Source organism: Chamaea fasciata, unplaced genomic scaffold, assembly GCF_029207755.1.
Source record: "Chamaea fasciata isolate MVZ Bird 193981 ecotype frontalis unplaced genomic scaffold, bChaFas1.0.hap1 SCAF_53, whole genome shotgun sequence".
Taxonomy (NCBI): Eukaryota; Metazoa; Chordata; class Aves; order Passeriformes; family Sylviidae; genus Chamaea; species Chamaea fasciata.
The window spans coordinates 84518-95678 of record NW_027094138.1 but is presented as its reverse complement, the minus strand read 5'-3'; the positions used below and the strand labels follow the sequence as shown (position 1 = coordinate 95678).

Genomic DNA, 11161 nt, shown 5'->3' with positions numbered 1-11161 from the left:
CTGTTTTTGGGGGGAATTTCGGGAGAATTTTGGTCGATTTTGGGGGGATTTGGGGACAATTTTGGGGGAGATATTTGTGGAATTTTGAAGAATTTTGGGGGATTTTTGAAGAAATTTTGGGAATTTTGGGGGGGATTTTGGTAAAATTTGGGGATTATTTGGGACTTTTGAGGAAATTTTGGGAATTTTTTTAGATTTTTTGGGAAATTTGAGGGGAATTTTGGGGAATTTTGGGGAAATTTGGGGCGGATTTTTTGGGGGGGAAATTCGGGACAATTTTTGGGGTCATTTGGGGCCTCGGTGTATCCCGTCATTCCCTGCGGTGCCACTTTGCGCCTCGGTGTATCCCGTCATGCCCTGCGGCGCTCTTTGCCTCGGTTTATCCCATCATTCCCCCGGCGCCGCTTTGCGCCTCGGTGTACAATTGATGTCACCCGCATTTATTTCACCTCTCATTTGCATAAATTTACATAAGACTGGTGTGTCAGTGAGGTGGGCGGAGTCAGAGCCACGCCCATGCCCCTCCCAGTACAAGCCAGTAACTCCCAGTCCCCGTGGTCAGTGACGTCATTTGCGTTTATTTGTGCTCTCATTTACATAAATTTGCATATCGGCGCGGTGGGCGGGGTCAGAGCCGCGTTGGCCCGTCCCACTCCCTCCCAGTACAACCCAGTAACCCCCAGGCCCCGCCCAGTTTGTCCCACCCTTGTCGCTCCATATAAGGGAAGGGGGCGTGGCCTGACGAAGGGCGTGGTCGGTTCACCTGTGGGGGGAGGGGCAAAAGTTACACCACGCCCAGAAACCCCGAAACCAGTTTAAACCAGTATAAACCAGTAACCCCCAAACCCACTCCCAGTCCATCCCAGTATAAACCAGTGACCCCAAACCCACTCCCAGTTCATCCCAGTATAAACCAGTGACCCCCAAACCCACTCCCAGTCCATTCCAGTATAAACCAGTGACCCCAAACCCACTCCCAGTCCATCCCAGTATAAACCAGTGACCCCAAACCCACTCCCAGTTCATCCTAGTATAAACCAGTAACCCCCAAACCCACTCCCAGTTCATCCCAGTATAAACCAGTGACCCCAAACCCACTCCCAGTCCATCCCAGTATAAAGCAGTGATCCCAAACCCACTCCCAGTCCATCCCAGTATAAACCAGTGACCCCAAACCCACTCCCAATCCATCCCAGTATAAACCAGTGACCCCCAGTCCCCATCCCAGTGCCCTCACCTGTCCGTACTGGTTTGGGATCTCTCGACGCTCGGCGGCCTCCAGGGAGCGGCTCAGCACCAGGGCCCGGCGCTGGGGGATACTGGGAGTTACTGGTTTATACTGGTTTCTACTGGTTTGTACTGGGATATACTGGTTTGTACTGGTTTGGGGGTTTTCCTTACTGGTTTGTACTGGGACAGGGTTTAGGGGTCACTGGGATGAAGTGGGATGAACTGGGAAGGGATTTGAGGTGACTGGTTTGTACTGGTTTATACTGGTTTGGGGTTTTTCTTTACTGGTTTGTACTGGTTTGTACTGGGAGGGGGTTTGGAGGTTTTTTGGGATTTTTGGGGAGAATTTTGGGGATTTTGGGGCATCAAAAATCCCAATTTTCAGTCGGAATTTTGGGTGAATTTGGGGGATTTGGGGGCTTTAAAAATCCAAATTTTTAGTGGGAATTTTGGGGTGAATTTTGGGGGTTTTGGGACTTCAAAAATTCCAATTTTTGGGTGAATTTTGGGGATTTTGAGGCTCCTAAAAATTCCAATTTTTAGTGGGAATTTTGGGGTCATTTTTGGGGATTTGGGGCCTCCAAAAATCTCAATTTTAGTGAGAATTTTGGGGGATTTTGGGTGGGAATTTTGGGGTGAATTTGGGTAATTTTGGGGCCTCAAAAATCCCATTTTTCAATCAGAACTTTGGGGTCATTTTTTTGAATTTTGGGGCTCTGAAATCCTGATTTTTGGAGCGAATTTTTGGGTCAGTTTTTGAGATTTTGGGGCTCTGAAATCCCCATTTTTAATGGGAATTTTTGGGGTCATTTTTGGGGCATTTTAGGTGAATTTTGGGGGATTTTGGGGCTCTAAAAGTTCCAATTTTTAGTGGGAATTTTGGGGTGAATTTAGGGGATTTTGGGTGGAAATTTTGGGGTGAATTTAGGGGATTTTGGGACTTTAAAAATTCCAATTTTTGGGTGAATTTTGGGGATTTTTGGGGCTCTAAAAATCCCAATTTTTAGTGGGAATTTTAGGGTTTTTTGAGGGATTTTAGGTGGGAATTTTGGGGGGAATTTTGGGGATTTTGGGGCTTTAAAAATTCCCACTTTCAGCAGGAAATTTTGGGGTGAATTTTGGGGATTTTTGGGCTCTAAAAAAATCTCAATTTTAGTGGGAATTTTGGGTGGGAATTTTGGGGTGAATTTGAGGGATTTTGGGGCTTAAAAAATCTCAGTTTTCAGTCGGGATTTTGGGGTCATTTTTGGGGATTTTGGGGCTCTGAAATCTCGATTTTTAGTGGGAATTTTTTGGGGTCATTTTTGGGGCATTTTGGGTGAATTGTGGGGGATTTTGGGGCTCTAAAAGTTCCTATTTTCTATTCCTATTCCTATTCCTCTTGGGTCTCACACTGCCGTCTTCGGCTCGTCTGCCGTGCCCTCAGCGCTACAACAACGCTGCTACCTAGAGCCGCCGCTTTGCCTGACTTAACGTCTGTGCTGCGGCAGTCCCTTGGGGTGTTGGATTAACATTTTCGGCTGCAGCAGTCTCATTGCAGTTTGGGTCTTTTCTGGACGGTAGCAACAGACTCCCTTGCACTCCTGTGCAGGGCTCGTTGCTGTACCTTCTAGACAGATCTGTAATGCATACATGTTGAAGAAACACACTGTCTTCCGTATGAAGTGCCAGGAGTTAAAATGAGTCTAGATCCGTGAAAGATGGAAACCTTTAGAATTCACTAACTCAATTTCTCAAAGCATTTGTGACCATGTTGGGCTTTGCGTGGTGACCACGAGCACATGAAAGTGTATAGCAGTTTCAGAACATCATGTATACTTGCCTAATTTTTGTTCTACAGACTGAACCATCCCAATGTGGTGGCTGCCCGCGATGTCCCTGAAGGGATGCAGAAGCTCGCACCAAATGACTTGCCATTGTTGGCCATGGAGTACTGCCAAGGTGGAGACCTCCGCAAGGTGGGGTCCCTAGGATGGTAACCCAGGAATGGATCACCTTCTGATCTGATCCTAGGTTTTCTACTGAAGTTTTCCCTTCAAACCTTTGCTTTCATACCCTGATGTTTCCTATTTCTAGTCATGGCATCAACAAGTGTTGGTGGCTTGGTCCTTGGTATTACGTTCAGCTTTTGAAGACTTAAGTGCTTTGTATTTTTTTAGGTGCAAGTGACACTGTGAGGAGTTTGCACACAGAGAATGAGGGCAAGTGTAGGGGACGTGCGACAGTATTTGAGTATGGCCAAGACCATTGTAGGGTAGGTGCATCTGTAGGCTGTACCCTTCCTGAAAGTGATGAACTCTTGTCTGTCATAGGAAGAGATAACACATGGTAGTTCTAATCCTAAGGCTTTTCTGACCTTATCTATAATCTGCCCATAGCTGAAACACAGACCTTAGGCCTCAGATGGGAGTTGATACTGTCAGGCAAAGAGGGATGGAACAAATAGAAGGATGAAAACGGGATGACAGTGACTTCTTTCATCTTCTTTCCCATGCAATTAAACCAAGGCACAAAGCTGTAATTGCTGCTACCGCAGGTCGCAGTCCATAGAGTTTTGTGCTTCTGGAGAATTTAATTGCTGTTGCTGAAACTTCTTGCATCCCTGAGAATTTGTGGAACTCTGGAGTTCACTCGGGATAGAGAAGGGAAAGACTACATTCTGTGTTCCTTACTTGCAGTACCTGAACCAGCTGGAGAATTGCTGTGGCTTGCGGGAAGAAGCTATTCTTATCTTGTTATCTGACATTGGTAAGTGGTGACAGTACCTTCAGTTGTGTGAACTATGGAAACCCTTTTAGTCCTGAGTCCACTCTCCAAATATACAGTAGTGACCTTAGTGACTCCATTTCAGATTGACCTTTTATGATCTTGATCATCTCCCAAAAGTGTTGGGAGTCTGGGGAGGTTCTTGCCTACTGGAAGCTAGCCAGCATTACTACAGTTTACATGAAGGATGTGAGGGAACATCCAGAGAGAGAACTCAATTTGTGTCCAGAGTTCTATGGTGCTGATTTTACCCCTTACACTCAGCATTTCGTTGTATGTTTGATTGTACAAGGTCTGATGTGAAAGCCATGCTTATTACTAGATAGAATAGATGAATCCTTACTGAGCTCATGCTAGGTACTGTTACTTAGCTCTAACAACTGGCTTTTTCTGTCTCAGCTTCTGTTCTCAGATACCTTCATGAGAACAGGATCATCCATAGAGACTTGAAGCCAGAGAACATTGTGCTGCAGCAAGGAGAGCAAAGGGTAAGCAGGAAGCAGTCGTCTCTACCTGCACAGACAAGTAAACTTACAAGGAACCTGCATGTGCTTCATGCAGTTACATGGTCCCTCTGCAAGAGCACTCAGCCCAGGATAACACCCGTCTCAGGTCACTGTCACATAGTATTCTGTGTGCAGCTGAGGTGAGACGTTGTATTAGACGTCTGTTAACACCTGACATTTTGACTTTCAACTATTAAGGAAAGAAGCAGACTGTCCTGATTGACCAAAGATCGGAAGGAGCTAGAGGCGTAACTGCTAAGTGTGCTACAACACCTTCAAATTCATTGTGGTTTTAGAAATCTACAGTAGCCTCCCATTTCTGCTTCTATCTCTTCACTGGCACCTTTCCTGCATAGCTTTGAAGAGCCAGACCTTTTCTTTCTGCTGTATGATGTGCTTTTAACAGGACTTCAGTCTGGCATTCTTATTCTCTGTTGTGTGTTTCAGTTAATACACAAAATCATTGACCTTGGTTATGCTAAGGAGTTGGATCAGGGGAGCCTGTGCACATCCTTTGTTGGGACTCTGCAGTACTTGGTAAGAAAGGAATTCAGCTAGAAGAGCAGCTACTGCTTTCTAGTGGGATAGAATTAACTGTTACCAAGCTTTGGGCTGGGATTAGGTACTTGCACGGTATGGGGTGCATTTGTGGTGCTGAAGCTAGCAAAGGTGACTGCTTTTTTGCTGACGCTGGGTTTTGCTGAGACTGGGTTTTGTGCTACCTGCATCTGTTATAAATAAGCAGGAGTGCCAGTAACCTATGCTACTCACTCCAGGAGGGTCTTAAAGCCCGTGAGAGGCAGCGTTCAGTAATGTCTTTAATTATTTGTACAAATGTTAATGAGATGTTAAAGGGACAGAGAAAGCTAAGAGCTTTCTGGCCAAAGCCATCTGGCTTTGTCTCATGCATGTAAACTGTATCAGGCTCCAGAGCTGCTGGAACAGCAGAAGTATACGGTGACAGTGGATTCCTGGAGCTTTGTCACGCTTGCCTTTGAGTGCATTACAGGCTTCTGACCATTCCTACCCAACTGGCAGCCAGTGCAATGGTGAGTGAACCGTGGCTGGGTGATAAGTGGGCATGATGTGACTTTCCTGTTTACAGGAAGCAGAAGTGTGGTCCCTTGATTCTGAGGATAATATCCCTATGTTTCTTGCCCTTTTGGAAAGTGACCCCTTTCACAGGGACTTGACTCACCTGAGCAAGTTCAGCATTCCTGATACTTGCTCTATGGGATAAGGGCTGACTCCTGCAGGGCAGGTAACAGAAACCAAAGTGGCATCTGTATTATATGTCAAGAGTAGCTTTTAAGAGCCTACTAGCATGCAGGCTGGGAAAGGCGGGCAAATTTTTCACCATTGTACTCGCTCACATTAGGCATGCAAAAGTGCGTCAGAAGAGTGAGCTGGATATTGTTGTTTCAGAAGACTTATCCGGAGAAGTCAAGTTTTCTAGCAGTTTGCCCTGCCCCAACAATCTAAACAGGTGAGTACTAGAAATTGCTGTGCTGAGATAAACTGATTCTTCTGCAAAAGGACCAAGTTTGTGTTATATGCCTTACTGTGTTAATCTGTGAATACATTGAGTGCGTGACACAGGCAGTACTACTGTCGCTTGTCAGACTTGTGTAGTCTTGGTTTCTGCCTTCTAAACGCTGCGTTTGTGATGGGGAGAGGTGGAGTGCTGGAGGGAGAAGGAGGGGGGCAGTTTTGTCAGTCCTCCCACACAGAACAAGCCGTATCGTTACTGCAAATGCACTTTTACCTTTTCTGATCTCCTGGTTTTTGTTGCTCAGTGTTTTGTCTGGGAGGCTGGAGAAATGGCCGCAACTCATGTTAATGTGGCACCCACGTCAGAGAGGTACAGATCCTACCTGTGGACCCAATGGGTGTTTCAAAGCATTGGATGGCATTTTGAACTTGAAGGTAAGCAATATGTCTGTATTAGCCTAAAAAGTTTTCCAGAGAGCAGTTTCCTGAGCCTCTGAATCCTAGACTTAGGAGGAAGAGTGAGGCAGAAACTCATAGAACTGTCTCCTGACCGTTAGTGACAGGTGCTTTCCTCTTGCTTCTTTGAGGACAAATACTCCCTGAGCTTGTTGGGAGTAGTGAAGAGCTTCTGTGCATGCTTGGTTCCATATTCTGAGAGAGGATTCTACAGGTATTTAACTGCCATGTGGCCTCTCTTCCACTGGATGGAGGACAAGAACTTTGCCATAATGTTAGGAAGTAGCTGTAAAGTGACTTCTTGATTCTGCCAAGTGCTTTGAAGAGTTTCTTGGTGGTCATTTTTTCGGTCCCTCAATCTCTGCTCTAAGATGACCAATGTCTCTTCAGCCTTTCTCATGCCATGCTACTCTTCTGGTAGTTGCTTCACGTTTTGAACATGGTTACGGGAACTGTGCACACCTACCCTGTGACAGAGGAAGAGACTCTGCAGAGTGTGAAGGCCAGGATTCAGTCAGATACAGGAATTCCAGAAGAGGACGAGGAACTAGTGCAGGAAGCAGGACTTGAATTGTTTTCTCAGAAGTTGGTCACTAAACATACAGCTGATGGCAAGGTGAGTCTCGGTATTCCCTTTCTTAAGTTTGAGTGAATCAGAAGTCACTGCACTCGCTTTGGGATCAGAGCACTCCCTGCTGTTGTGGCATGCTTTTGTCATGGTAACCTCACAGACCTAACAGCCACTGTAGCGTAGGCAGCCTGTTGCCTTTGGTGCTCTGTGTTTGGTTGAGGAGGACCCTGCTGTTTGTGGTGTTGCCAAGGCTTGCTCTTCCCAAGAAAACCTGGTTGGGTCTTTTGTCTTCTGCAGGTGAATAATACTGCAGCAGCAGACACAGACCTTCTCTTCCTCTTTGATAACAAGAAAGTTTCCTGAGGCTCAGGTGGCCTTGCGTCCTCATCCAGAAAGTGCTGGCTGCATCCGTAAGGACTCCTCTGGCATGAATATGAAGGGCGGGGCGGGGTCACTGTTGAGAGGGGCGTCTGTGTTTTGTGGTCTGTATCGTGCACAAAGAGTAGAGGGAGCTTTTGCGTATTGGGACTGAAGAAGCAGTAAATGGACTGTCATTCATTCAGTTTATCAGAATAACTAAAAAAGGGAGGTGTTTGATTATGACATGCTAGGGGAGCTGCACAGGGGTTATCCAGCTCTAGACTTTGCAGGCAGTAGCATGCCCCTCAAAGGAGCAATGTTTTGGTCTGTTTTGTGATAACACACTATTCCTGCTTCACGCTGATATGTCCATTTCCCTTTCTCCCACCTCCTCTGTTTTCAGTTCAGGATCCAAAGAAGAATCTCCACTTTTTCCAGTTGTGGAAAGTGTGGGGTCAGATCTGGTACACGATGCGGATGCTGAAAGAGGACTGTAATCGGCTTCAGCAGGGGCAGCGAGCAGCCATGTACGGTGGCCGTTTCTCCACAATACTTATCTCTGTCTTTGTGCGCTGGTGGAAGGGAAGACAGAAATGGGACCCTGTTGGAATGGGGAAGCCCGTGATTGGAGCTGTATGCAATTCATGAAAAGTGGAGAGTTAGCCCTTTGGCACAACTGCATTTGTCCTCACCACTGTCTCAAGTATCTGTTTTGGATGTAAATGAAAGCCTGGTGGATTTCTACTTTCAGAGGCTAATAGGACCTTCTTGTCCTTGCAGGATGAATCTGTTGCGTTACAATAGTACCCTCTGGAAGATGAAGAATTCTATGGCCTCCCTTTCTCAGCAGCTGGAAGCAAAGCTGGACTTCTTTAAAACAAGCATCCAAATTGACCTGGAAAAGTATAAAGAGCAGATTGAGTTTGGAATTAGTGAGTATAGCATCTGGCAAACGGGTCTTTTCATGACTCTTATCCTCACAAAAACACCTACCTCCTTCTCTGTGAACCTGAGAAAGCCAGTCACTCTTCTTTGATTCCTCTAGCTTCTGAGAAGCTGCTGTTTGCCTGGAAAGAGATGGAGCAAGCTGTGGAACTTTGTGGGCGGGTATGTTTTTAAATCTAACTGCTAATCATAAAGAGGTTTGTTTTTGTTATCTCTCCCCTCCTCCCCCTTTAGCTTCATTGTCCCTGCCTTAAATAGAAACCCCTTGTATCTGCCCTGATGTCAGATTTCACATTGCCTTGGTTTGTGTGGCACAATTTTTGTCCATTATTAGTACTACATGAAGCTTGTTCTGTTGTAAGGGTTAGGGGGAAACGGGAGATCTTGGTGAAGCCCCAGAAACGTCTTGGAATTTCCTTGAATTGAAACGACTCGTTTGTCTTTGGCCAAGGCTGCTGTTTGCATCTTGTTGGTTTGTTTAGAAATAAGAATGAGAAAGGAAGAACCAGTGTGAGTGTGAGTGGTAGTGTCTCTAGGTATGAGACTGTTGTGTTGCTTATGTTCTACCCTGCTTTCAGGAAGATGATGTGGAGCAGGTAGTGAAGAGGATGATGGCCCTGCAGACAGACATCGTGGACCTGCAGAGAAGCCCGCTAGGTCGTAAACAAGGAGGAACACTGGAGGATTTGTGAGTTGAACTACCTTGAGCTTCAGATGCAGGAGTGTTTCTGGCTAAGCTTACTCACTAGACGACAGTGAAAGGGCTGTTTCTTCCACCCAAATTGTGGGGGACTGGGAGCACTTTAACACTAAAGATGTTTTTTGACTCATCTGTCATTGTTCTGAAATGGCAGACAGGTATAGAAAAGATTTGAGTTCTCAAACTATTTGTTCCATGTTTTGGTTCTTTGGAAATCCTTTCCTTTCCTGTTTTTTTCTTCTAGAGAAGAACAAGCCAGAGAGCTGTACCAAAGACTCAGAGAGAAGCCAAGAGGTAAAAGACGCTTTAGCTCAAGGTCAGCTTGCTTTGTGTGTAACTTTGGAGATGTAGTAACATTCATTGAGAAAACTATCTGACTTCTAGGCCTGCCCAGACACTAGCAGCACATGGGCTCTCCTGGATTGCCTTTTTTCGAGAGGGAAGTGTCTTGGTTTAGGAAGACAGGTATCTGCTAGGTAAAATTACAATCAGAGGCTCTTTGGCAAAGATTTGGGAAATAGGAATAGCAGTTCTTTACTAGTATGTAATACAAAGCAAACAAACACAAAAAAACTCTCCCCCCCACCAAACAACTACAGCATTAATGACAAACGACAACAGTACCAAGAACTTTGAGGGCTTTGTTTCACAAAACCCAGGGCAGTTTGGTTTCGGTGTTCCTGCAGGATCTTCAGAGCACCAAGCTGGAACAGTGGAAAAGTCCTGGGCTGGTCGCTGGGATGGCAGGGTGTCCCGGCAGCGCAGGGGGTGCAGGGTCACGCTGCAGCAAGAGGAGCAGCGCTGAAGGAGCCGAAGGCGAGGCAGAAAGCGGCCCAGCTTCTGCGAGTGGCAGAGAAAAACTCAGGATTCAGGTTGAACCGGTGATAGTAGATTTCCCAGGACTGGATCTCTTTGGCTACAGTGAAACTTCTCCAGCCAGCAACAGCTGTTCTCCGCTCGGCGTGCTTTGCGGCGGCTGAGCTCTTCGAGGAGCGGCAGACACGCGTCTCCCCGAACGCCGGAAGCAGAAAAGCACGCAGCTACCTCAAGCTTTGTCTTTTACTTGCGTTATCTCCCCCTTCCACCTTTTGTCCACCTCTTTGTTTCGGTTAAGTACTCTCCAGTATCCAACACTTGGTCTCCTTGGTAACTTGTGGGGAAAAAATTCTTTAGAGGAAAAAAAAAGGAACAAACTTAACCCCCAACATTATCCACCTCGAATTTTTTTCTTATACTAACATATTACATTGAGTTTTAATTGTTAAAAATACATATATATATGCAAATATGGATACAGCTACATTGTCATGGGTAGTTCACTCTAAAACAAGGTCTCCTTGAGGTATGCATCGGGTCTCTCTATCCTTTTGCATTACTCACCAGGTGCAACCTGGTCTCTGAGCGAAGACAACCCCACGGATGGGATTGTCTTTGCTGGAGGCAGGATTAATCCAAACAGTTTTTCCCAGCATACCTCTCATGTGTACTACTGGAACCGTATTTTCGTCTGTCTTTTGCAAGGGTTCAGATTGGGCAGGACTTGCTCGGTTGGTGGAACCTCGAGTGTTCACCAACCAGGTGGCCTTTGCTAAATTAGTATCCCAATTCTTAAAGGTTCCCCCACCCAGTGCTTTCAAGGTAGTTTTAAGCAGGCCATTGCACCGTTCAACTTTTTCGGCTGCTGGTGCATGATAAAGGAATATGGTACACTCACTCAATGCTATGTTCTCTAGCCCAGGTGCTTATAAGGCTATTCTTGAAATGAGTCTTATTGTCTGACTCGATTTTTTCAGGGGTGCTATGTCTCTACAGGACTTGTTTTTCTAGGCTCAGGATGGTGTTCCGGGCAGCAGCATGAGGCACAGGGTAGGTTTCTAACTATCTAGTGGTGGCTTTTACTGTGGTTAGCACATAACGCTTGCTCTGGCGAGTTTGGGGAAGGGTGATGTAGTCAATCTGCCAGGCTTCCCCATATTTATATTTGGACTACCGCTCACCATACTATAAGGGCTTCACTCGCTTGGCTTGCTTGATTGCAGCATATGTCTCACAGTTATGGATAACTTGAGAAACACTGTCTATGGTTAAATCCACCCCTCGGTCTTGGGCTCACTTATAGGTGGCATCTCTGCCTTG

General features: G+C 46.0%; 1 protein-coding gene and 1 pseudogene across 1 annotated transcript; both read left to right on the top strand.

The window, feature by feature from the left end:
• The first annotated feature begins 2862 nt into the window (after positions 1-2862).
• On the top strand, positions 2863-7186 carry LOC136304149 (inhibitor of nuclear factor kappa-B kinase subunit beta-like; annotated as a pseudogene).
• Positions 7187-7828: 642 nt separating this feature from the next.
• Positions 7829-10883, top strand: LOC136304148 (inhibitor of nuclear factor kappa-B kinase subunit beta-like). The gene is made up of 6 exons (XM_066207788.1): positions 7829-7907; positions 8161-8312; positions 8426-8487; positions 8904-9013; positions 9270-9341; positions 10853-10883. The coding sequence occupies exons 1-6, from the start codon at positions 7852-7854 to the stop codon at positions 10881-10883; spliced, it is 483 nt and encodes a 160-aa protein (XP_066063885.1). The 5' UTR covers positions 7829-7851.
• The last annotated feature ends 278 nt before the right edge of the window (positions 10884-11161 follow it).

Bases quoted from the DNA above. Each gene is read 5' to 3' on its own strand.
- LOC136304148 (XM_066207788.1), top strand. From the start codon at position 7,852: ATGCGGATGCTGAAAGAGGACTGTAATCGGCTTCAGCAGGGGCAGCGA. The intron at 7,908-8,160 runs GTACGGTGGCCG...TTGTCCTTGCAG, and splicing joins CAGGGGCAGCGAGCAGCCAT to GATGAATCTGTTGCGTTACA. The intron at 8,488-8,903 runs GTATGTTTTTAA...CCCTGCTTTCAG, and splicing joins CTGTGGAACTTTGTGGGCGG to GAAGATGATGTGGAGCAGGT.